The 26,727-nt window shown below is 42.0% G+C and overlaps 1 protein-coding gene across 1 annotated transcript in view; it reads right to left on the bottom strand.

Annotated features, from left to right (window-relative positions):
• Window positions 1-19,636, bottom strand: part of fgfrl1a (fibroblast growth factor receptor like 1a) — a 56,314-nt gene extending 36,678 nt beyond the window's left edge. The window contains exons 1-2 of the mRNA XM_079269041.1: window positions 19,320-19,636; window positions 17,669-17,772 (exon numbers count right to left, since the gene is read on the bottom strand). Coding sequence (XP_079125167.1) covers window positions 17,669-17,729 — 61 coding nt within the window. The 5' untranslated portion in view covers window positions 17,730-17,772; window positions 19,320-19,636. The remainder of the gene's footprint in view (window positions 1-17,668; window positions 17,773-19,319) is intronic.
• Between the last annotated feature and the right edge of the window lie 7,091 nt (window positions 19,637-26,727).

Raw genomic sequence — 26,727 nt, 5'->3', positions numbered from 1 at the left:
ATTTGCATCTTTGTCTGTTCATATACTGTTTAGGACTTCAGGTTTGTGTGTCTGCATGTGTGTGTGTGTGTGGGGGAGAAAAGAAAATTGCAGGCCTTTCAACTTTGGTCTGTTTAGTCCATTTGGGGCTTTGCGATGCTCCCTCGCCTGCAACAGGCTCCTCGAGTCAATCTGAAGCACCTTGAAGATTGTTTGTCGGCCTCCACACACACCAGGCACACCCTCCCTCTCGTTCTCCTCACATGCAGGGAGTGCGTAGGTAGGTTAAAGGCGTGCACGTCTGGCATTCTGGAGCCAAACGGCGGGAAAACACGGCCCAGGTCAGATCCCACTACTCCCACAGAGGCAGAAACCTTCCAGCTCAGAGCTGCACATCCTCTGCAAGGATGGTAGCTGAAGGCCAAACAAAGCAGAGCAGAAAGCAGCTCTTACAGTCTGTTCTTGTGCGGGCTACTCCCCAAAAACAACTGCAAATGCACTGCTTAAATTCCATTAAAGGGAATGTTTAGTGACATAATGAGGATTCGATTTACAGGACTAATACTACCATCTTACCATGTCTGTCTGTTCAATATGAAGCTGAAGCCTGAAAACACTCCAAATATTGAGAATATTTTTCTTGTTTTGGCCAACGAGTACACCTTTTTACACGCTAACATTAGCGGATAATATTACACAGTAGAGTTTAGCATAAACTTGAGTTTGTTTTTTTGGTTCTCTGCTCCACATACTTCTCCGACATTCTTTGCCAGCTAACGTCAGAGCACAGTGCTGTTTGTTTAAATCAGACTCGCTAATGATTTTCACAGACATTTCCATGAGCTGAATTCTCTTGGATGAAAAATAATCAACGCCATAACTGGCTGACAAAGTAAGATTTGTAACGATTTTACACGAGAGAGAGAGAGAAATATTGACTCTTACTCTCCTTTCGCCATGAAAGCAAAGCATCCAAATACTTGAAAAAAATACTTGCTAATTTCGTAAATTTTTGTGCTGCGTATTTTGGCAGCGTGCGACTGCCCTTTGTGTTTTGGTTTGGGATGGAGAGTTCACGTTCCACTGGTCTCAGAGTCAGATGGGTCTGCAGAGTCCAACACAATGTTGTTGTTGGCAGGGAGGCGAGACTGGAGAGCGAGAGGGGAGAGTCGTGGAATGCTTTTGATGGAGGGCACTTAACAGCGGGACGCAGCGCTGGTGTACAGTGCTGCGCAAAGGTAGAGGTGTGTCTGCATGTATGTGTGCGTATGCACGCTGAGCTAAGAAAGACTGGAGCGCCGAGAGACAACCGCGTCCTCAAGAGGTCTTCATCATTATCCAATCAGTCACTTTCTGTCTCTCTCGGGCTTCCAAATAAGCTCAGAGTTAATAAAACAGCCACAAGGTTTTATCCTTCCGCTACGTGCTTCAATGAGAATTTGTGTGTGCGCAACTCAAATTACCCAAATACCCGTAATACAGCTGTTTGCGCAACACTTTCAGTGAAACCCTGCTGTCCTGTTTTTGAATTCTCTTCACAAGCCTGAATCCTGTTATCACCTCAATACTCTCCAAATCGATTAGCACCAGTGGGGTTGCTCGTTGCGTGACGCCACACTGGCTGAACGAGGTCATTTATTCATCAGGCCGCTGCTGCGACTCACAGATTTTATCCTGATTGTCTCTTCTTCACTTCCTGTAGTTCACTTACACACACTCTAACACACACAGGCCTTTCTTTGGCCTGAGGCAACAGGCAGCCTGATGGGTAGACGTTAAGTTGTCTTCTTCAGCTACACACACACACACACACACACACACTTTCTCATTCTGACCCAGTCACTTCCACCCCAACAATAGGACAACTGCTGCTGACAGTTAACACCAGGCCTGAGGCTGGGGAGGATAGACCGACACATCATCGAAGGGCTACATGACACACACACACACACACACACACACACACTTAAAGCTTACACTTGCCTCACACACACGCACGCTACAGAAAATCACACAGCGGCCACAAAAACTTTGAGGAATCTGCTGAGTGGTTGGTACGGCAACCTGATCCTCTGAGCGACTCACACCGCTGGCTTTCTGGGAGCACACACACACACACACACACACACACACACACACACACACACACACACACACACACACACACACACACACACACACACACACACACACACACACACACACACACACACACACACACACACACACAGGTGTGAAACCTTCTGTTAATGTCTTAATCAGATATTTAATGGCCTGATAATATAACTGTGATTTGTTCTCTTGCTCTTACTTTCTCCTCCTCTCTCTGCTGCCTTCACAGCATGTTGACTAATAGCTGGTTGTATTTCTTTACCTTTCCTCTCTTCTGGCTGCTGCACTTGTCTGCTCTAACCCTAATCCTTCGACAATATTTAAGCTCAAAGATTTCCTTAAACCTAATTTAGAAATAACAGCTCACACACAAAGTTGGATATAAAATGACCATACAGTCACTCTGTTCCCTCAAAAAAACAAAGACTGGTGTTTAAATTTCACGTTAATGTTCAGAAACCAGCGGCATAAGGTGCCAAAATCTACCGCAGACCTTTTCCTGCCGGGTTTATACTTGGCAAGAGCAATAAATTTGCTCAGTTTAATCCCGAAAAAAGTAAAGCAAGCAATGAATCATTTTAACGACACACCCAACCTAAATGAACGGAGGAGAAAAGATTTATGAAGACGATTAGTTCAACTAACTGAGGGAAAAGGAAATCATGGCAACAATAATAAACATATTAAGATTGAATTGTGTGTCATTATAAGAGAGTGGTTTTCATTTCTCATTACCATTAGAATAGCTTTATTTATGACTCAGTATCTGTCACAGGGAAATGATAAACACACTAAAATGCAAATTCAGTGGTTTTCAAGGCAACATATTGACGAAGCACTGGAAAGAAGTGTCATTCATGCAGAAAACATCAAGGGCAAATGTTTTTAGTTTCAAAACTCAAGTTATCAACCTGTGAAACCTGCAGTCCGAGTTCAAAAAATAAACAGGGAGGTGTTTGCATCTCACGAAGAGAAGAAGGAGGGTACTCAGGCATGGGAAAAAAGTGAGTGAGGCTTTTGAGGAAACCGAGACCATAAAGTTCTGCAGACCACAAAGAACCTGAGGGTGGTGTGAAGCTAGAACATTCTTTTAAAGCTTATAAAGGGCTTTACAGAAACCACATCATGCACAGTATGCACTTGTGAGAGTGTGTCTGTGTGTGTGTAACAACAAGTTGGGCTCATTATTTAAATGCAGATTAAGGAAAGTGAAGAAAGTACGGTGAGGCAAGAAGAAGAAGAAGAAGAAGAAGAAGAAGAAGAAGGAGGGATGGACTCAGAGAGAGGAATTAATCCTCACAAACAACTGCTAACGTGTGAGGAGTTACAGGTGAACTGCAGAGTGGACAAGAAGATGACACGTTAATGAGTACCTTGGGTAAAAACCGTAACAGAATCTACTTCGCTTTCTAAAACCGTGTGCTGCTTTACATCCTGTGAGACAGAAAACAGAAAAGACTGACAGAGCTAGAGACATCCTAAACGGTCCATCAACAACTCACAGTCAGGGCTTGTTGAAAACTGATCTGGTAGCTGTTTGAGAAGGAACACACCAAAACGATGGTTTTCTCCGTTTCTTCTGACTTTCACAGTGAGAATATTAAAATGTCACACCTGTCTCCTGTGATGACAACACATCCATGTGAGGAGGTTTGTTTTACACTACGGATCAAGTTATTTACCGGTACTTTACACTTGTTATATCTGAATCGTACATATAAAGAGAGGACTCCCTGATTATTCAGGTTTATAACAGAAGAAGGAATCGCTTTTGTAAGAGTTTCACGTCACCGTGGTCAGATAATAAATAGGGTTAGGGTTAGATCCAGGGCTCCTTAACCCCAAACAAAAACTAAAAGGAGAAGGGAAGGAAAGTGAAAAGAGAAAGAAAAGGTGAGCAGGAAAACGGACTCAATAAACGGGGAAAGCAGGCCAGCTTTGGGCTGAAAGTAGGTCAAAGGCTACAAGTACTATTCCAGTTCAGTGTGTGTTTTAATGTGTGTGTGTGTGTGTGTCTGGCTGGTCAGTGTATGGAGGCTGGGGGCTGAGTTACATTTTAGTGCAAAATAAGACCAGAGACAGACTGGGAGGAGACACTCCACAGGATGACCGTACACTCAGCTCACCTTCATCCTGGATCTCTAACGCTGAAACACAACATATAGAATCTCAGAAAGAAGAAGACAATGGAGTTTGTTTTTTCAATCAATGTAGCGATCACATGTATAACTACAGAATGAAGATTCCAGATAGCAAAATGATATCGTTCGGTTGTTTGTTTTCAGACATGCAGACATGACTGTGAAGTGTCTCCTAACAGCGCAGCGGCAGGTGTCGCGGGCGTGTATGTGAGGAATCCGAGGTCGGGGTCACTTGCAACCATTGCAGTCACCATCAGTGGACTCAACCGAGAGCAATGACCCTCTGAACCAAAGTCCAATTAAACACGCCGTTAGGGGTAAACCACTATATTTAGTGACACGTATCTCCATCGGTTTGTATCGTAAAGTATTCTGTGTGTGTGTGTGTGTGTGTCTGCAGTGTGTGTCTGCAGAGCGCCTCGTGCCTGTCAGATAAGGCAAGACATAGTTGGCGCAAGATAAGAAACAGTTAACACTCCTGAGTGTGTGTGATTGTTTGTGCGCTTGTGTGTGTGTGAGGCGAGCGGTGTCCTCGACCTGACTTTTATCAGCCTTTTGGAGGCAGACACTGTAACTCATTAACAACAGTGATAACACACACACACACACACACACACACACACACACACACACACACACACACACACACACACACACACACACACACACACACACACAGTACCACCACCTGCTGTGGTCCACTTTAGTGATAAAGAGGTGAATATCTGCTGTAAGGGAGCCTTTCATATTGACATAACCCTTATAAAGACGGAGAGAGCGACTGGCTTTATAAACAGCTAAATATGTATTTGGCTTCCGAGCAGTTAAATAATTGCAGATAAGCTATAAAAGGGTTGAATACAAGTAGGTGACCCTGGAAGGCCAGAACAACAAACACCTTTGTGTTTTCTGTTTACTCAAATCTATAACGTTACATTAATTCCTCAGAGGAATAATGAGCGCTTTACATGATGAATATGTTCTTTATTTAAGGTAACTAGCCCGCTGTCCTTGCTCGAGTTCGGAAGTTTGGCATCAAGTAAATACAAACGTAATGCAAAATCACGACTCTATTGCAAAACATAGTTAAGACCTGTCTGACATTCTGATGAAACCACATGAATGTTGATAGACAGCTTCATGTTTCCTGGAAAAACGTTCCCTTTACACCCACGTTTTCAAGCAGACGTCTCGACCTTCTAATGACCTGCAGCTCATCAAATCAATACTTATTGGGTCATCGTCTGAATAAACATCGCTTCGAGCTCAAATTAGCTTTTATTTCTGCTTTCTTTCTACTTTTGACTTTTTTCCGATGTTTATGACATAGTAACAAGAGTTTTATTTCTTTATCACATCCCTGTTTAACAGGTTCAATCATGCTTTTACATTCTGTAATGAAAAGTAAGAAAAACTTCATTTATATGGCACATCTGAATAAATAATAAACAAAAGCAGAGGACTACATTTCAAATGAAGAAACATAACCTTCACACACTCACACACACACACACACACACACACACACACACACACACACACACACACACACACACACACACACACACACACACACACACACACACAGCATGTGATAATTCAGTGTTCTTCCGTCTTCCTCCTGTATTTCCTCCTCCTCCTCCTCCTCCACCTGTGTGTTTTCTGCTTCACTTGGTGGAGAGTCAGACATTCCAAGCATGCACATAAAACACACACACACACACACACACACACACACACACACATTCCACACCAATCCTCAGCCGTGACTAAGTCCATTTGTTCAGCTCAGGTCACTGTCTCCTTTTAGGCTCCTGAGTGTGTGTCTGTGTGTGAGAGAGAGAGGATTAGATGTGTGTGTGTGTGTGTGTGTGTGATTGCATGTTCTTAACCTATGTCTTTTTTCTAATGGCTCCATGTTGATTGACACCTGAATGTCTCCAGGTTGTATGTAACAGGGAATAGAAGTGCTAAATGAAGAAGGGAAATACAACCGTCATACACCAACCTCAAAGCGGTGACATTGAACCTTTCATAAAACAGAGCTTTATACTAATCTCTGTTCAACACTGGCACTTCCCCAGCTAACATGGGATCGAGTCAGCACACTTACATCATGTGCACGCAAGTAAAAGAGTCAACTGATGGCCAGTGAGGGTGAGCCTCTGTAAATTAAGAGTTACATTCACAGTAAAGCTCAGTTTTGCCATCTGTGATGCAAAAGCCATTAATCTGTTATTACATATTTTTATTGCAGTGCTAGAACAGTTACACACCGAGCATGTTGATAAACATGTCTGAGAGTTATTCAGAAGAGAAGTACTGCAATAGATCTACATCACAGATATGAACTCAAAGCTTTACTGGATCGCTGGAAGAAATGGATTAACTGTTGTGAGGAAACGAAGCGTAGATTCAAGGATTCACACCGTTCTTTGACAAACTTCTTTTCTTTCAACAATTGTTCCAAAGTAACTGAATAATTGTCACAAAAAAAAAAGTACAAATAAGGAAACTCTTATATTTGGGAGGCTCAGTTTTCACTTCCCTTTTACCATTCACCAAAAGCCATCGTAGGATTAACGGCCGAGCTCCAGATGTCTCACCTCTACACACCTGCACATCGCTGCGTAGAGTAAAGCTGGATTGTTGATCTCGGAATTCTATAAAAAATAGTGTAAAGTCCAACTCATAATATCCACATCAAAAAGGGTGAGGAGGGGGGGGCTGGACTTACAGTACGACTCATCATGACCGTACCATGCTTTTGGGAAACAAGGCCCAATAACAAAAGGTTTGTCAAGAGGCCTGCTTAATGTGAAGAAGTACTAATTGAACGGTTGAATCATTCCTTTTACAAACTACATGTGGGAAGAGGGCGAGGCAGGAACAGAGCCTGACAAGTGCTGATTGATAGTGGACACACACACACACACACAATCCCAGAATACAACATGAAATCAATCAGTCAGCATGTCACTTGTAGCTGTCAGTGTGGACTAATCTCCAGTCTAGTCATGTTTTCTTCATGTTCTCCTCTCATCATTCTGTAGAGATGTGTGAGTGTTAGTCAGAAAACTGACAAAAAACGCAGAACGCACGACATTATACTATGTTTTCGTCTTCTATAGCATATCGTTTGTAAGGCTATAGCTAGAAAACCATTTGGATCCATTTAAAGCCTCAGTAAAAGTAGAATGAGTCGTAACACAACATTGTAATATCGTCAATTAAAATGTAAATGTCACGCAAAGAGTCTCTGTAAGTCTGTCTGTGTGTTCTTCGCATATCTTAACAACCGTTCTTTCGATCTACTTCACTCTTGGTGGGTAAATGGACGAGGACCCAAAGATGTGTCAGGCTGGTGCAATTTGGACACGTTCAATAGTAATAAACGCAGGGGCGGGGCTTCAGGGCCTTTACAGGCAGAGGCTTGAATACATCAGACATCATATTCTATAAACTGATTCTACTGGACAGTTTTTATGGAAAATCAATGATCTGTAAAGTAAGCCACAGCTGTAACATACATGTAGAGTGGAGATATAATAGAGGTGTGGAAATTTCCGTGCAGTAAAGAATCGTGCTTTCAAATTGTCGACAGGTGAATCGTAATCGCATTGAATTGTGAGGCCAGTGAAGATTCACACCTTAAAATAAGTCTCATCATTTGTCTTTCGAACATGTAATAGTGAAGACGTATGAATAAAGCAGCTCTCCAGTGAAAAACATTTATATATTTTGACAAACTGAAGGATTATTTTTTTCCATTACGGCTGCTCCTTTAGATAAATAAACCATATAAGAACAAACTAAATGATCTGGATATGTCACATTGTGACATAGATGAAAAAAGGTCTTATTCTGTTGACGTTCTAAAGACACTTAAAATAAAAAATACATTAACTACAAGCACCTCAGTCTTGTACATACTTTCAACCACAACGCTTTACTCTGAATTAACACTAAAGTGGTAACAGCTAGACTCCTAAACATCCACTGATCTGAGAGCTTTACCCCCCCCCCCCACCTTCTCCGTTTTCCACCACATCTCACTGCTTTCCTTAAAGCTGCGACAACACAACAGTTAAATCCCAGAAAGCAGCCCATAAGTACCTTTGTTAATTACGTGTGGAAGAATAGTCATGCATAATCAGGATGCTCTGTCTACTGTGGCTGCGGGTGAAATCCTGAAATAGTTGTACCACATTGTGTCAGAACACACTGTCTAAGACTCCAGGCTGTGAACTTTTGGCTTTCGTCTGCGGGCAGGAGTTCTAGCTTGATGTAGACATTAAATGATTTTCACAGTGGAGCCAAAACTCAGAAATTTGCTTCATAGGGCTTTACAATCTGTGGACATACAACGCTTTCTGCCCTAAGAAACTTGTTTCGGGTGAGTAATAACTCAAAGAACTTTTTAAAAGGGTGAAAAGTAAGAAACTTTTCTTACTTTTCTCTTACTTTTCCTCTTCCAGCACGGACAGACATGCAAAAAAACGACGACGCTTATCAGATTTAGACACTAAATTTGATCCACAGCACTTCAATCCACAAATTATACGGACAAACTAAAAGCACCCGAATGTTTCTCTCCTCCCACACCTTTCAGACGTTGGAATTTGGGGGGCTCGATCCGGCAATTTCTGCAACATTACAAAAGCGACGGTGTGACATTTACACTCGCTTCACGCAGTGATTGGTGAGCTGTGAGAGGCCGTCTGAAAATGTGCGCCGTTATCTTTATTATTTAAAGCATCTCTCCTCTCTCCGTGACGGACGATTTTCACTCCACCTTCGAGAGTGGAAGTTCAGAACAGCTGTGAACAATTGGTTGGACAGCACGTTGTAGAGACGAGTTATTTTCTGGCTTAACTCGACCCTGAGAGATTTCCACAGCTCTTCATACAGTGAAGTGAGCAGCGTATCAACCATTGGTGGCAAATGTCAAAATAAACAAACATGACATCTTGAATGACACCTACTAATTTAGAGACAAAAAAGCATTTGTTTAGCCCACAGAGTCACAGTCACCAGTGTATATGTCCCCTCCAGAGTTCCCTTCTTCCTGAGCCCACCCCCACATCTCTCACACTGCTCTCACATTCCCCCTGCAGTATGGATTCCACATGGACAGCTGGCACTGCGGAGAGAGACCAGCGCGTTTGAGTCCCCTCATGTGTGGTGGTTTTTAACTTTGAGCAACACGTGCCACAACAACGAAAACCATCTCAGAACTGAACCATTTGTGATCCGAAAATACGACAGCCGTTTCCTGCTTTTGTAGACAGCAGTGACAAAACAAGAAACAGGAACGATAAAGACCTGGCATGTTCCTTTAGAACCCTGGGACATGCTAAAGGCAAAACGTGTGTGTACCAAAGACTGAGTACGTCTGCATTGACAATGAATTACAGCTCAACAGAATGAGCTCAAGCCGTCAAAGCTAGAATCTACAGCTACAGCTTGTAAGAAGTATTTCCTAAAGCGCTCTGTCTTAACATCCTGGCCCTGATCAGCCTCCACTTCCTGGGGTCACAGATCATCTGTATGTCTGATAAACAACCAGGGAGAGAGAGCGTGGCCGACTGTCCATAACATGTCAATCACATTTGAGACCGAGGTCAAAATGGTGGTATTTTTGGTTTAGGGCAGCCTTTGTGTTTCTGTTCCTCCTGTCGATCACATACAACAACATACACACACACACACACACACACACACACACACACACACACACACACACACACACACACAGGCCTGAGTAGTGTATCGCACCCCCCACAAGACCCAATGTGACAGACCGAAGCCCAAAGAAAACAAGGGTCTGTGTCTCCTGTCCCAGTGATCACCTTTCAACATCTCATTTGTAACGCGCCATCAGGAATAACAGCTGGAGACTGTGTGTGTGTGTATGTGTGTGTGTGTGTGTGTGGTTGTTGGCGGTTAAAGGAGTTGGAAAAGGTCTGATTGAAAGGTAGACAAGAGAGAGAGAAGCCAGCAGAGACAAAGAAAGTGGCGGAGGAATTAAACTGTCAGAGAGCGAGATAGAAAGTGACAGAGACGATGTAAAGCAGAGTACAATTAGTTGAGTGACACTCATGGAGACCTCCCCGTGTTTTGTTCCTTTAAAAGAAAAACAGTTTCCTGCATGGTTAGATACCACCAAAGGAGACATTTATATTTATTTTAGTTTCAGTGAACTGGTCCTTTAATAGAAATACACACTCTTTATTTTTTTATGCTGACTTTTTATGACTGTTTACAGGCTCACTGCATTCACTATAGTTTGAATATCTGGTGGAAAGTCAATATGTGGTCACAAATATGTAAAATAAATGTCATAATTTCTATTATTGTGCCTCTACTACTCAGACTGACTCTCATTTGGGTTAATTATGTGTCTACGTCAATTAAAATATTGCATCAATGTTAAAGATTGAAAGTTCCACGTCCAATAAAATGCATGTGGTGAACCATAAAAACACAGATAGTGCTCAATGTGCCCCAAATGTCATAAACATGGTAGACATATGTAAAAACGCGCGTTCTGCTTTAACTTCAGAAACTTTTTCTGCATTTTATTTTCCAAACGAGTGAGACGTTCCACCTGTGGAGTTATATTACTGTTGTGTAAGAGGCTGCATTTGTCAGGCAGCGATGCACAAAACTCCACTGACATCATGTTTGTCCATTATTGCTGATTGATTGACGTTGAAAACACATAGATATTTCATAAATAATTCACTTGATTCAGATAGAAAAATTTGTGTTGCAGAACGTGCACAAATCTCAAGTTTAACCCTGAAAAATAGGATTTTCATTTCGGATAACACTGACACTCTGTACTACATCTGGGTGGAACTGAACGATTGAATGAACGTTTGGTAACTCTGTCTCTGACACACATGTCAAGGAGGTTCGTGAACAGAGACAGAGTGAGACACAGGGAGGAGATAAAGGAGTGAAAGCAGAGTGTGTGTTGTCCTGTGGGGTTCCTGGTGTGTTATTACAGTCTCCTCTGGTGCTGGCATGTGCTTTCTCTGACCCTCACGCACACACACACACACACACACACACAGACAAAACCACACACACGCTCTCCCTGACCCCTCCCTCATCCACTGGCTGACCTTTGACCCGCAGTGCTGTAGCGTTGACCAAACATACCCCAACCCCACTGAGACCACAATCCAGCACTGTGGCGCCATGACCCACACTATCCTGCAGAGACAGAGGAGCTGCAGAGGAGGGTAACAGAAAGAACAGAGAGAAACAAAGTCACGTTCAGAAGAGGAACCCCAAAAATAAAAACTACTTTCAGCCACCGAGTACCGAAATTACTACCATTAAAGTACTAACAATGAAACTTTTCTGACTGAAACTAATTAGATATACAATATGACGCTGTTGCTGACAGTTTTATTGTCCTGCTGCTTCCCTCTCTGCTGCACCCGCTCCACACACACACACACACACACACACACACACACACACACACACCACAGCTTCACATCGCTGCAGCACAATGTCGACCCCCACAGAGAGCGACCAGACAGCCCATTACCACCCCGCCATTAGCGAAGTCAGAGCAAACATTGACTTTATCTAAATGAGGGCTAATAGCCTTTAACATTAACGGGCCCTGTAAAACTCTGAGAGGGAGAACAGGGTGTGTGTGTGTGGGGGGGGGGGGGGGGGGCACTCCTTAAAGGTGCTGCAAATGGGTTCATGACAGTGACGTTTAATGTCTTTCGGAGAACAAAACACAGTCATTTATGTGTGTAATGTTGTGTTTCAAGTTATTTCTGACAAGAATATAGCTGAAGAACCCGCGGACGCGTCTCACTCTGTCCATTAAAAGACAAACATCACTCCCAAACTTCTGAAATCAAACCAAATGTAAGATAGATGAGCGGAAATATCTCATTTGGACTTTTTCTCTGGCGGCCACAGCTCTACTTGTCTAAACAGCCAACTAGACAACATCTGGCCCTGACATTTGGATTTAACAAGAGGAACTGAAAGAGTCACTTGTGCCCTTTGAAGTGTCCCTTTGTCTGCCAATCACCATATCATCAACACACACGTGTGTTCATATTTCTGCTTTGACTCTCATTTAAAAAGGATAAAAGGATTACAGTGAACATTAAGAAATAATAAATTAAAGTCTAACTTCTTAATTGCTTTTTTTCATTCTACTTTTAGCGTCATCGTTGCTCAATTCTAAAACCAAGTCACAGACCTGAAAAACATTCTTTATTATTTCGGTCCCATACTTGAGAAAATGCACTTTTCTAAAACCCTCGCCTGGGAATGCTGGTGTAAAATGTCACCGCTCTGGATCCAGCTCCTCCACTGCGGCTGGCAGGCAGATGCTCACCACCACCACCAGCAGGCCGTATAATGGTTGTCAGCATGTCAAATGGTATTTACGATAGTTAGCTGTGACTTAGGACGCGTTGCACGCATTAAAAACAGGAGTGTGTCTGTTTACAATGAGGTGAAGTTGTGTGTTTGAAGCATCTGTCTGTGGTATGCAGTTGTATACTCGATGAGGAATCAAGATGCTCCACTCCTCCATCCTCCACTTGACGAGACCACAATTAGTTTCATATCCCACGATGTCATATATCACGGTTAATCAGTGCTGAACACAGCGTGTGGGGAAATACACATTCAATGTGGGGTCTAGTTAGAACCTAAAATTACATGATTCATTAAAGAGTAACCCTACTATTCATTGGTCACCTATAACTACTTGTTACATTCCTACTTGTAAGTGTTTTCCATACTGAATTACTCAGGGAGCATTAAGTTATCACCAAACCTCAATATTCAGTGATGAGAGCCTTCAAAATATCTGATATTTGAGCGATTTCTCTAATCAACAAGCCCCGAACGTTGGACACTACTGCTCACAACCATTCATGACACGAGGGCTGAAAACATTACTCGATTAATCCATCAAGACAGCTGAATAATCTGGAACCATTTTCATAATTCATTCATCTTTTAGGTCATTTTTCAAACAAAAAAGCCAAAAATAATTGTCTGGTTCCAGCGTCTCAAAGAAGTCATTTGTAACTGAGATAAGTCCCACTTTTTGTCTGACTGTGGCCTTTAGGACACTTGTGTTGTGTTCATGTAGCTCCCCGTCCACCTTCCATTTCTTTATCTGAGTTCAAGGAAAAATCAGTGAAAGCACTCCTTTAGTCTCACAGCAAGTGGAACATAAGTGGGATAAAAGCATCACCTTTGTCTCGTATTTTACATCTATTCATCTCTCGACAGTTTAAAGCCCTGCTGGTTATCCAGTGTGTGTGTGTCTCTGGTGACTTTGTGCCTCGTCCTCCTCCTCCAGCCCTTTTTACCACAATTCTCTCCGACCGATCATTGTTAGTGTTAGCATGCTCATTACATTCCTCAGTAATGAGTGTGTGGGACAGAAGGGCGTGTGTGTGTGTGTGTGTGTGTGTGTGTGTGTGTTAGGTCACATTTCTGCGTCGCGTCTTCTCGTTGTATACGTCTTCAGCATCTGTGTGCGCTTGTTTACACGCCGCGCTGTCTTGTCTATCTTTGATGGCGCATGTGCATCTCTGTTTTGGCAGCTTCAATACGATGACGTTGCATTTTTTATGTGTTTGTGGCTCTTTACACTTGATCGAACAACAAATGAACCCTCTCATCTCCGTCTCTTTTTTTCCCTCTGGATGATGATGGGTGGTCTATACGGCGAAATCAGCCGGAAAACATTCAACTGTTTAGACAGAACTGTACCAAGAAACGATGTACACAAACCCACACTCATCTAATTCCTCGATGCCCTTTTTATTTACTGCAAAAAGGATCGGGGGGAGAAGACGCAGATCAGACCGTGACGTGATGATACACGCTGATGATACACGCTGTAGCAGAGAACAAATATATCAATCTCTGCCGCAGTGACTTCAATAATCACATCATCGTTATCCTCTTCACCCTGCTCCAGTTGTTTGACCGTGAAGTGTTGATCAGCTGGCTCACGTAAAATACCATCTGACATGCTGATAACCATCTGACACACACGTGGCATTTCACATCACGCGTACCATTAATATGTGTGTGTGTGTGTGTGTGTGTGGCAAGCAGAAACACAGGAATGCACTTCCCAATTAACAAATGTGATCTTCTGAGCTTGATCTTTTCAGTGCATTACAAGCGCCTCACGTCTGTTGGTATAATCTTCCTCACCTGCCACCTGCCTCATCATCGACCCCGGGAAGACAGTTTGCATAAGTCTTTCTGCTGAAGACAAGTTTCTTCACGAAAAGGCAACATCTGCTCTTCAGTAAATATTGTTGAACGCTCGAGAAGAATGGCCTCAAATGAAGCTGTAACTCTTGTGCTTGTAGCAAGTCAAGAGTCAAGTCAAAGTCAAACTATTCTTTGTGAAAGTATTTTAGGATTTAGGATTTCTAAAAGTGAAAATTTAAAAGTGAATTAAAGAAATAGGACTGATATTGAAGGCAGCTTTGCTATTATTCTGTGCAGGACACCGTGCACCTCTGCTGATGATTCTCTGACCAATCGGAGGTCTCGACGGAGGTGATACCAAATAAAAGTTCAAGGCCACGTGCTTTCCAAAACCTTTGCCAAAGGAAAACCATAAAAGAAGGTTCCAAGCGAGTCGAGCCGTGCGGTGAAAACGCTGCGTTACTGTCTCGAGCTGCAGGTATCCCAGAATGCATTGGCCTACTGCTAGTCAGCTCAATGCTGTTCAGCTAACAGAGGAGAATGTTAATCTCTCAGCTGCTCAGCTACACACACACACACACACACACACACATACGGACACAGAGGCCCAGACTCTGGTTGTGTAAGCCTGAGTGCCGTTTACAACACGACTCTACAGCCTCTGCAATAAGGGGCAGAATTGTTGGGTCTTTATCTCTTTCTGTCCCCTATCTGGAGCCTTATCTCTGTCTGCTTCCTGTTCTTTCTCTTTCACTGCCCTTTTCCTTTCTCTCTCTCTCTCTCTTCAGCCGCACCTGTATCTCTTCAACTGTCTGCCCTGTTCCAGCCCCCCTCCTCCTAATTTCTCTCTCCATCTCCGTGTGTCGGCCCTCACAGTGGAAAACAGCCGTCACCGACTCCACGGACGCCCCGGAGAAAAGCAACAATCTTTAAAACTTAACTTTCTGGTGTCTATTCATTTACCATGAACTGAATAATTTGCTTCTCTTTTATTCAACATATTCAGCTATTTCCTAAACACAATAAGCCACACTGTACTTTGCAGTTATAAAGGAGCGGTTGTACATAACTTCCTGGATTTACGCCGTACAATAGCGGCCTCACATTTACTATCACTGAACCTCGTGTGCAATGGGGTCAGATGAGGCCACGACATAATTCATGTTTTTAATTTGAAATCACATGTCACAATATGTGTCTTATGATATTTTTCATTTGATTGTTCATTGTTCATACAGTTGCCCTGAGTAACCCAGCTCCGGTATGCATATTTATCGAGCACATCTCAGTAGTCACCAAGTCGCCAATAAAAATGTTTCTCTGTGTACATTTCCTCGTCTACTTCTAACAGTGCTTTGTACTTTAAGCCTGTAGATTGTAATTATGAGCTTGTTTTACTTTTCATTACCTGATTTAATAAACCAAATTGTTCTGGATTAATTCTTTACTTTGCTACCTTGTTGTAAATCGACAAACACAGTTGGAAGTTAGTGATCCAGTACGTGCTGTCAGCGGCTAAAATAAGATATTATTATTTCTTGAAATAGCTTGAGTGTCGTCTTCCCGAAGCTGTTTTTCCCGAAGCAGCCGCTGTTCCAAAAAAATTGCAACGCAGTCATTTTCGTTGGAATTTTCTGAAGAAAAAGCAGCAACATTTGAAAAGAGCAAGGCCAAGAGTATCTTGAAATAGTTTGGTAGAAGTTGTGATGGGCAATGAACATCGACTTACATTGGAACCAACATACCTGTAAGCATGTTGGGCTGTAGAAGCCAGGAGCTGACTTTGTTTAACCGTGGCACTAAACATTGTGCAGACTCGGGCTGTTTTATGTCTAAAATGCTGGTGGAATTGCAAATAAATCCGTGTAACGCTGCTAGTAAATCTTACACTCTTACAAAAATTCCAAGATCACAAACTCCTGCTTTTAAAAAGAATCTACAAATTCCGTTCATTCTTTTTGTCCGTGATTATACTTTGGGATGAGATACAGACCGAGAACAGATGTCACGCTGCATTACCGACGACTTAGTGCATAAGTCAAAGTTCAAAACCACAAATTCACAATTACATGGTATGAACCTCAGACCACAAGGCCACCAAAGCCCAGCATCCCCTCTCATCACCAACACTCAAGTACGTTCTTCAGCTGCCTCTTCCCTCTTCAGTCACTGTTACACAGGAAATGACATACAAATAACACAAATGTGGTTTGATTTCTCCAGTTAATACTGTATATTAACCAAGAGATAACAACTGAAGTCTACCCATCACAGGATGAAGGGAAAGTGCAGTTTGTCATCGGTTCATTGTGTCATTTTGTCCCGTGTGTCCTCTTCATGATCCTCTGCCCTTTCACACCCCTCTAATCTGTTTCCTTCCCTTGTCCATTTTCCCCCCTTTTCTTCCTCCCTCTTTCCTCCCTAGTTCCTTTTCTCCTACTTCCCTTCCTTCGCTTATCATCCATTATTCCTCCAGTCTTCCTCCGTCACGAGTCCCCCGTTTCTCTCCTCCACCTTACTTCCTTTCCTCTCCTCTTCCCTTCCTCCCACTCTCACCCCCTCTCTCGGTCTCCCCTCCGCTAGCTGCCCTGGTCTCATTGACAGACTGCAGGCGGTGAGGGGGAGGAAACGCTGTCGCATTGCACAGCAAACATCCCTAATAGGCTAATCTAATCTCATCTCTTTGCGGTCTTCGGGCCTGTGTTTACTTTCGGCCCCGTGTCTGCACGCCGGCTTCGGCCTCGCCTCGCTGAATGCGGCTTTGTTCCCGCTGAAAACTCATCATCTGTGTGATCTCGGGAACGGGCGCCAACTCCGCAGCCGTCTGCCCGTAACGCCTGCATGCTGGGGATCGTCCTCATGGAGGAGCAGCTTCTGTGGCTGCGGTTGTTTGTTTTTTATTGGGTTTGATTTCACTGAAGGAAACAAGGTGGCGGACCTGCTGAAGTACCGAGGCTGCTTCTCTGCATCTGACCGACAGTCGAAGAAATAGTGCCAGCATGTTTCAAAGAAATCCTCCTGAGTTCGGATCAGCAGTGCGACAGCAATAATGCACAAACAGCCCATTTCACTGCAGTGAGTGTACACAAGGCCTGGTGAGCAGCCACATACAGTGATGTCCGCAGCAGTGAGTTATCTCCCCTGCCGGCGCTCATGACTGTGACGCTCTGAGTCTCTATACATCGGTGCTTGTCACTCACCTCTGGCAGCAGTGGACATCAGCACCACCTCCAGCAGCAGAGAGACCCAGAGAAGCTCCATTTAGGTTTAATTTTCAGGAAGAAGATGTCTCAGACTCTTTTATCTGGAAGGAAATGAGAGAAGAAAAAAATATATTGAGTTGCTTGTTGAAGGATAACAGCTGATACATCTGCAGATACTGAGTAATTATTCACCACCTTGAAGGTTCCTTTTAATCTTTCAGATTACATCTCTGTATATAAATCATCAACGTATCAAAACTGTTGCACCGTCTGATTTATTCCAAAAATCCAGCAGCCACGTTCATCATTTTACCATCTCATTTTTTTGATTAATTGCTTCCAAAATAGCTGCTAGCGCAACAGGAATTGAAACATAATTTACTATCAAGCGGCTGACAGCTGTTGAGCATCGACGTGAAAACCTGCCTTGACTTTCAGAAGAGACAGAAGTGGGAATAACTTGACGTAACATAATAAAGTTATTCCTGAATAAAGGAAAGTAAAAGTCTGTAAAAACCAGGAAAGAATTAAACATTTAATTCCTATACAGATGTTTTAAAACTAAAGTTTCTAAAGTTTTTTAAAAAGGTAGATGTTAGCTCGGAAGTGAAAGAATACAAGTTCTTATTAACAAAATTTTTCAACTTAATCTCCTCTACTCTGAAGCTTCTTTGGGTCTACAAACGTCCTCGGCAGTCAGAATAAAATAAGGTGTCCATCACTGGCTGGACACTAATGCTGTGGCACAGGAGCAGAGAGTTTCTGGAAGTCAAACTATTTTCCCCACAGATCTATTCTGTCCACCTGTCCACATGTCTCCCCTTACAGTGGTTTTAATCTTTCCGCCACATGAATTCTTCCCTGAACCTTACGAGCTCTTATTTCAATGCTCCACATGCCGTATCTTTGATCAGCATCCGTCAACCTCAGCGTCTCGGTTCACCCGAAACTGCTACACACTTACTGTAAAAGTGCTGGATAATTGATTTGATTTGTGGCAATAGCCGGTGAATTTCCAAACATCCAAAGTCAGATTTAGTCACATTTTTAAGTCAGTAGTGTAGTAATCTCACTGGGAGAACAACCTTTATTCCCTAAATACACAATAAGCATCATACAAAGCAGCTGAAAGTGGCTGTACATGAATATATAAAAGCTTCTTTAAGGAGGAGAGCCTGCGTCCTGTGATTGTTTGTATTATGATGATCCCAAACTTTAAGTCAAATAAATGTATATTTAGCACTTGTTTAAAATCAATAATGTACATCCTAATTTAAAAAAGAACCTGGATCATTAACCCTGTTCCCTTGCATTCATAAACTATGGCACGTCCACCTTCCCTTATGAAACCATATTGTACTGTGAATATTTTGAACGACTTCAAAAATGCATAAGAGAACTTTGCAAGTGTTGTAACATGTTATAACTTCTTATAGCTTCTGAAATAGCGTTAAAGATTACATAGAAATATGACATGCATTCATATGACTCTACATCACATTTGTTAGCAAACAAACCTCGGTAAGAGGACAGGAAAGACGAATGAAAAAGGTAACAAGGAGATGATAAAAGTGCACTTCAAACTCACTACAAAGCGAGACTCGTGGATAGGTTATATTAAAGAGATGACTAACTTATTCAGACTTACTGTAAGAAGTGATGAGGTCCCCACAGTCTGTCACCCTCTGATGACCTGCACGTATACCATGCCTTTACGACTCCTCCGCCTCCTCCGCAGCGCGTTTATGATTGCGATAACTTAACCCGTGATTCAAACCCAAAATAATTCACTCACGTGCAGAGACGCGTCTGTCACCGAAACGAAGTCGACTCTAACAAAGTGTTGCAACTACGCTGTGACCAAAAGAGCGAAATAAAATATGTGGGGTAAGGTCAAACACGTGAGACTGTAGTATTTCTGAATGACAGTCCGCATGTAAAGCGCTCGAGGGAACCCACTCACAGAACCGGGGAAAGAAAGAAAAGAGGGGGAAAAAAGACAAAAGCGGTATCTACACGGTCCGCCTGTCCACGTAACTATGTATGCACGCTTCTCTCCGTAAAATGAAAACCTGAATACTATATCCACATTGCCTCCAGCAGCGACGCGCCGTCCAAAACTTCAGCCGCAGGCGAGAAAACAAACTGCGACTGTCTTTCCCGAGTACAGGACTTTCAGCCAATCAGAGGGCAGGGCAATCAGAGAGCGGACCAATCAGCGAGCAGGAAGGTGCTGGACACATTTGGAGCGGTTTATGGGTTGAGGAGGGGTTTCATCTCAAATCAACTTATATTGTATGTCAATAACAAAAAATGCTGCACAAAATTGGGACATACATTATTTATTACATGCCTTTATTATATTATTATTTTTATTTATTTATTATTTTTATTATTAATTGTATTATTATTATTATTATTATTTTTATTTTTATTATAAGTAGTAGTAGTAGTAGTGGATTTTGTTTTCTATTCTATTCTATACCTATAAAGGCCAGTGCATGTACAGTAATTGCAGTCCGCGAGATGTCGCTCCAAGTAACGTTATGGACCACCACTGCCCCCTCGTGGCATCCAGACGTCATTACAGCAACATGAATTTACAAGATGAAGCTCACATACTGTGTGGCAGCAAAAAAATGGTTCCTGTAAATGTCCGGCAGCGTTGATGGCCAAATAAAGGTAACTAGATAAATATAATAACTGACAAAATGATTTGCACAGGAGTTCAAGTCTGGCTCTCGTTTTCTCTTGCAACAAATAAATAGCATGCACAAAAGCAGTTTGTTTTCTTGTCAACGATTGACAAGGTGATCTCTGATCTGTTTAAAAAAAAGTCTCATATGTTTTATGAATATGTTGTAGCTGTGAAGGAGTCCTGTAGTATTTACGCATTGCAGTGAATAGTCAGCGGTGGAAAGTACATTTACTCAAGGATTGTACTTAACTACAAATTTGACGTATTTGTACTTTACTCTTTTTAGAGTATTTTTATTTTCTGATACTTTTTACTTCTACTCCACTACAATTAGAAGGAAACATACGTTTCATTCCACTGCATATATTTGACCCCATTAGTTACCAGTTGCTTTGTAGATTCAGATAAATAATAAAACATAAAATCTATAAATAAATGATGGTGTATTATTATTATAGATAAGCTCTTGCTTAAATCTACGAGCTACCAGGCAGCAGGCCTATATGATGAAAAAAAAGACCCATCTTTACCAGCGACAATATACAAATACTTTTGTACTTCACTTAAGTAAAATATGGAATACAGTAATTCACTTGTTACAGAGAATTGTCCGGCAAACTCTCTTTGAACTTCTGTCGCCTTCTCAGTGCAGCTAGACCGGATGCCATCTCATGCTCTGAAATCTTAATTAGTGTCTTTATCTGTGTTTTGGACTGATATACTATCTAATCTTCATCAGGTGATATTATACAACTTTTGTTTTAATGTGGAAATATTGTTGACCTTGATGTTTCTATTATATTCCACACTGTAGAGCAGTGGTGCCATCTCCTGGTGATAGGAGGAGCCTACCAGTGTGTGGGTGTGTGAGTGTTTTACTCATCTAGTAGGGACATAAATACAGTATTACATCGTCACATTGTGGAGACTTGCCTTTCTTTTGGGGACAAAATGCACGTCCCCATGCGTATATAATTGTATTTTAGGATGAAGACTTGTTTCAAGGTAAGGGTAAGGGTTAGGAGTTTAGGATATGGGTTGAAGGGTGAGAGTAAGTCACTAGGAAATTAATGTAAGTCAATGTAATGCCCCCAGAGGTAAAAAAAAAAATACGACTGTGTTAGTGTGTGTGTGTGTGTACTTGACACAGCGGGAACCAAAACAAGTGTTTTTTTGGTATGTCCCCCCTTCTTCAAAGGCCTCTTTGAAGGTTTGTTGTGATGGTTGAAGGTGGAATTTACAGTATTCTGAGAATTAATATAGCAGCAAACAACTATTTGCGATGTAAAGATATCGTGGAGTTGAAGTCGCTCTCCGTCTGTGTGTGTTGTAATCTGGGCTTCTCTGAGTTTTCTTTGGATAGCTGGGCTGGCCCTGCATGCTTTTAGTGCATGTTCGTGCATGTGAGTGTGTCTCACTGACTAGTTCTCACGCCATGTTGAGAGCCATTTAGAAGCAATCAAGATTAGTTAGGGTGAGGGGCTAGGTAGGGTATACATTAGGGCAGTGAAGGTTCTCACAAAGATAGAAGTACAGGGATGTGTGTGTATACGTTTCCTACAGCTGTCTTATGTTTAATCAGAAAGCACACTGAGTAGTAATATCATGATTAACATTTAGTCTTGGCCAATCAGAACATGACCAATAGGCCTATGTACTCAGCGCGTTGGCGTGCCGTACATTTCGACTCAACAAATTGATCCCCGAGAGGTGTGTGGGCGCTGTGAATGTGAAAACTCTTACACTGACATCCTGCTGTTTTCAAGAAAAGAGTGTTGGGTGGAGAACCAAGCAGGCTACCGGGATCTGAATCCAGTTCTGACTGGGGAGAGTCGGCAGTTTGTGGTTCACTGGTCATCATTGGATGGAGAATCAGTCTGTACATGCACTTTAGCTTAGCAGGGAGGAACTAAGGCAAGTCAGCTTCAATATCCAGCAGGTCCCTTGCTGTTCACACTGCAGTTCTGTTTCAGCCAAAAGGCAAAAAAAACCCTGCATCCTGCCTTCGACGCTGTAATGTGGCCAGGCCACGTCCACGTCCTAATTTAGCTAGTAACCTTAGCTGCCAGTAACTTTGGATCACAATGTCCCTTTAAGTTCACGTTAAAGTTAAACAACTACAAACTACAACCCAGCTAACCGACAGTATTCAATACAGTATATGTTACAATCAGCAGTCAAAAAACAGAAGCAGGCAGAAGTATCTGCCATGAGTGCAATGTTTAGTCATACATAAATATAAATTTATACAAACACACCATTTACTAATATTGAAATGGAAGTAAAAATGATTAAATAGATTCAATTTCTAATGAAATGTGACAGTCCTATTGTGTATGTTTCTAGATGTATCTAATGTATTTTAGAACAATGTATGCTGAACTCATCAAGGCCTTATAACTAGGACAGGCATTGGAAGTTAGCAGTCGCTAGAATGCTGTAATACACTGCATTGCATAATTGTTGTGTATTTCTCGATGTATATGTATAAAAGTAACACGGTAAGGCTGGAAAACACCAGTTAGTTGAGACTCAGGCTGCAGGGTGGGTGGGTGCTGGTGTTGCCTTCGTTGAATACTCCTCTTGTGCTGAAAGAGAGAGACAGAGAAGAAAGGGTTCGTCACACCCATATGGGCTTGGACAGGAAATTGCCATTTGAAATGAGCTGTGGTCTTTGTTCCCCTGCTTAAGTTATGGAACGTCATTAGTCGTGATCATCAATTATTTTACATCACTAGTTTAGTTTTTACATCACCGCAGCACTCCTGGCATGCAGCATCACCGCAGTATGATTCCTCATATCATTAATATATATATATACATTTAGCATGATTCCTTATTGCTGTCTTATTTGAAACATACCTTGTTATGTTTTCAATCTCCTACCCAGGGGTTAAAGTGGGCCGCAACGATCCGGAACTGCATTCTGGCGCCTTCGATTAATGAGTAAATAAATCTGGTTGGCAGCTGCACCAACTACAGGTTCTTGCTGGGAATCCCCAGAAGCGAGATGTGGCACGCCACCGACTCCGTCTTCTGGAAAGGAAGAAATCAAGAAATCAACACTTGTTTTTATTCATACATTGATTTTATTTCCCCACCGTAACCAGTGGAAGGATTCTGCCTGTAGTGAAACAGGGAAACTCACACAGACATACATGGAAGCCTTGATCAATCAACAGGTCGACATTAAAAACACTTCTAAAACAGGCTGACGGGCATTTACGACATCCAGCAGCACTTAAGATCAGTCAAAGAGTCATTTAATACAGCCATCTTTGCAGCAATGATTGGGTTTAACTGTGAAACACAGCAGAGTATTATCTATGGCTATGCTCCAGTTCCATGGCTTTGACCACTGTGCTTTATTTCCGCATCAGGAGACGCCAGACTAAACTCTCCGGAGCCTCACAGAGTGTCTGAGCAGCTGGGAAAAGGGCTCACTGAAAGAACTATTTAATGCTACCTGGAAATAAATGTGAGACCAATTCAAAATCCAGAGAAAGGAAACAAAGTCAAACTATCCCATCCCAGTTCAACACATCATTAAAAAACTAAATTGTAGTACTTTTCTACACAAATGTGACTGATTCTACTCTAATACGTTGAGGGCTTATGTTGACTAGTATCCCTGAAAGTGAAGTGATCATGAGCTAGAAGGTTTTTATGACTATGTTTGTGGTACTGTTATTAAAACAGTAGAAAAAATATCAACACAAAATATTATACAAGATATAGAATAGAATACAACATGTAAATAAAAAATATATGTATTTTATCCAATTGAGAAGTCAGGGAGCTTTAATGCAGTTTAACTCCAGTAGATGGAAGCAGAGGACTATATCAAGAGCACAAAACCACACACATTGTTACACACGTTGTATTTTTATGTTTTGAGTACACTGCTAAAATGTGAAGAACCTGCTTTTCTTCTCAAGTCATCATGACAGATGGTGGGAATATGGTTGAGTATGCTCCATTGAAATCCATGCACTGTGACAGGCAGTCGGCTGGAACGAGTTCTGGTAAAGACTTTGTGTGAGAGTGTGTGTGTGCGTGTGTGTGACAGTGTGTGTGTGAGAGTGAGAGACAGAAAAAGAGAGGCAGGGAGCGAGACCACGTGTCCATTCCTGTCTGCTCTGAAGTCATGTCTTTTCTATATCCATAGAGACATCCCCAACTTCTCCAAACTATTCCAACACACACATGCATTCGTTACTGTAGACTGAAATGGTTTTCACCTCTCGCACCTGTTGCCGAACATAAAATAGTCGGACGAATACCACTTTTGCAAGAGGCTCTCGGTTCTCTATCATATCATTAACCTCCGCTGTACTTTCTGCTCTTGTCTGCCCAAAAGAAACTGGAGGCCAGAAGTCCATTTGTTTTCCACAAGTGGAGACGAAGTGAGAGAAGTGGTCAGAACGTGATCATAACTCAACTTGTGCAGAACATCCGCTGTCAGTTGCTAATGTTCCCACACGTCCTGACTGTTACTGCAGCCTGAGTCATACATCTGTCATTCTAAATCATCCAAACAATAGCTGGCTGTTACGGATGTTTTATATGTTCAGAATGGGCCCCCTTTTAGTCCATATTGACTTGATACACTCTATGGTAGTGTATGATTTACTTCATGAGACTTGAAATCCACCTTTGCTGATGAGTGTTCTGTATCTTCGGTTGTAGCAGAACAGATTATGCATCTAAATCATCTTGACTGGCCGTCTCCTGATCAACAGTTCCTCACGTCACAGAAGTGGCACGATGATAACATCTCAAACTATCCTTAATGGAAGTGCAGCACACAGTCTGAGTCTCTCTGTATTAAAGTGCAAGTCGTATTTTGGCCTGGCAGTGAGTGGGCAGAAACTTGTGAATGTAGCCTTTTTATTTTTTGTTCAAGCACGAGTTAGGACATGGTTGTTTTCATTATTAGGTTTAACTGGACTTCAGCCAGTGCGAGAGGGCGTTTATATTCTGCAGGCGCAGCAAAATGTCACGTTCAATCTGGACGCTTTGTTTTCAAAAGGTCATAATTAGCCAGCAGTTTTGAAACAATCATTGCCAAAGTGCACCAATTTCCCTTGAAGCAAAACATCGAATTACTCATGGTGAGCGAAACTGAATGGTGTGCATGTGTGAAACACTTGTGGGTTGGTGTTGTTCCATTCTTACCTCTTAGTCCAGTATCGAATGCTTTGTTCCTGGATCAGCTGGTTAAATGTGACTTGGAGGGACTTATCTACAGTAATGGTTGCTGTTAGATTTAAGCTGTTTCACACTTTTTACATGTAGGAGCAGCTGAGAATGATTCACATTTATCAGCCAGGCTGGAGAGGGTTTGGTGATGGGAGGGCACACACACACACACACACACACACACACACAAGGGAAATTAAACAGCAGCTGCAGAGAAGCGTAATTGATTCAGCATCACCATACCTCCCCCTGTTTACCTGCCAGTTCAAAGATTTGGAAAAGCGATCTACCCGGTTCCCGGGTGTGCTGTCGGCAAAAACACTTGAAGATCTTGAAAACTATTTTTAACAGAGAAGCTGTTATTCTTGAACATCCCTTTGAAGCAGAATTACAAGTAACTATTTCAAAGTACAAAACATGACGGTACAAATATAAAACCCAAACGCCTAAATGTGTAAAATCAGAACTGTTTCATTATTACTTTGCTGTCATAAAGAGGTCAAATGAGTGATAATGTTGTTGTTGCTAGGGCGGTCTGACCAGTTGCTATGCGGCAGCCTCAGCTGTTGTAGGAAATGGCTCTGGTTAAAGTTTGAAAGGAGGGAAGGAAAGAGGGCGATGTAGCCACAAGGCTATTACTGTGCACTTGTGTGTGTGTGTGTGTGTGTGTGTATTTCTGTGTTAGCATGTATTTGTGTATTATCATCATATAGTGTGTGAGTTGGTGTATTGTGCTTACAGTTTGTCTCGATTGCTAAGACACATTTCTTGAAACGGTCACCCATTCTCTCAAAACTGTAAACACAAAACCTCATCTTCAAGCACTATTTACAAAACCTCTGAATCCTCTTGCAAAATGAAACTTTCGCCGCAAAACAGTTTTACCTGTGCTCAAAATCAAACACTGCTCTCAAATCATAAACAAAGTGATCAAAATAATATACACCATCAAGCAGTCAGTAAACAATACACCAATAAATAGAAAGCACATTGTTCAAAACATATAGTTCTCAGGGAGAAGTAGATCTTTAATCTCAAAACAAATTTCATATGAACGAAAACATGTTCTATTACAGTAGCTCAAAATTGATCAGAAATTACTACTGTGCTTTGCTATATGCTGTATTTGCTATTTGCAATTTATTTTGTTCTTCCT

Source organism: Melanostigma gelatinosum (assembly GCF_949748355.1).
Source record: "Melanostigma gelatinosum genome assembly, chromosome: 5".
In the NCBI taxonomy this organism is placed as follows: Eukaryota; Metazoa; Chordata; class Actinopteri; order Perciformes; family Zoarcidae; genus Melanostigma; species Melanostigma gelatinosum.
Note: the sequence above shows the minus strand (reverse complement) of the source record. Positions and strands in the feature narration are given on the sequence as shown.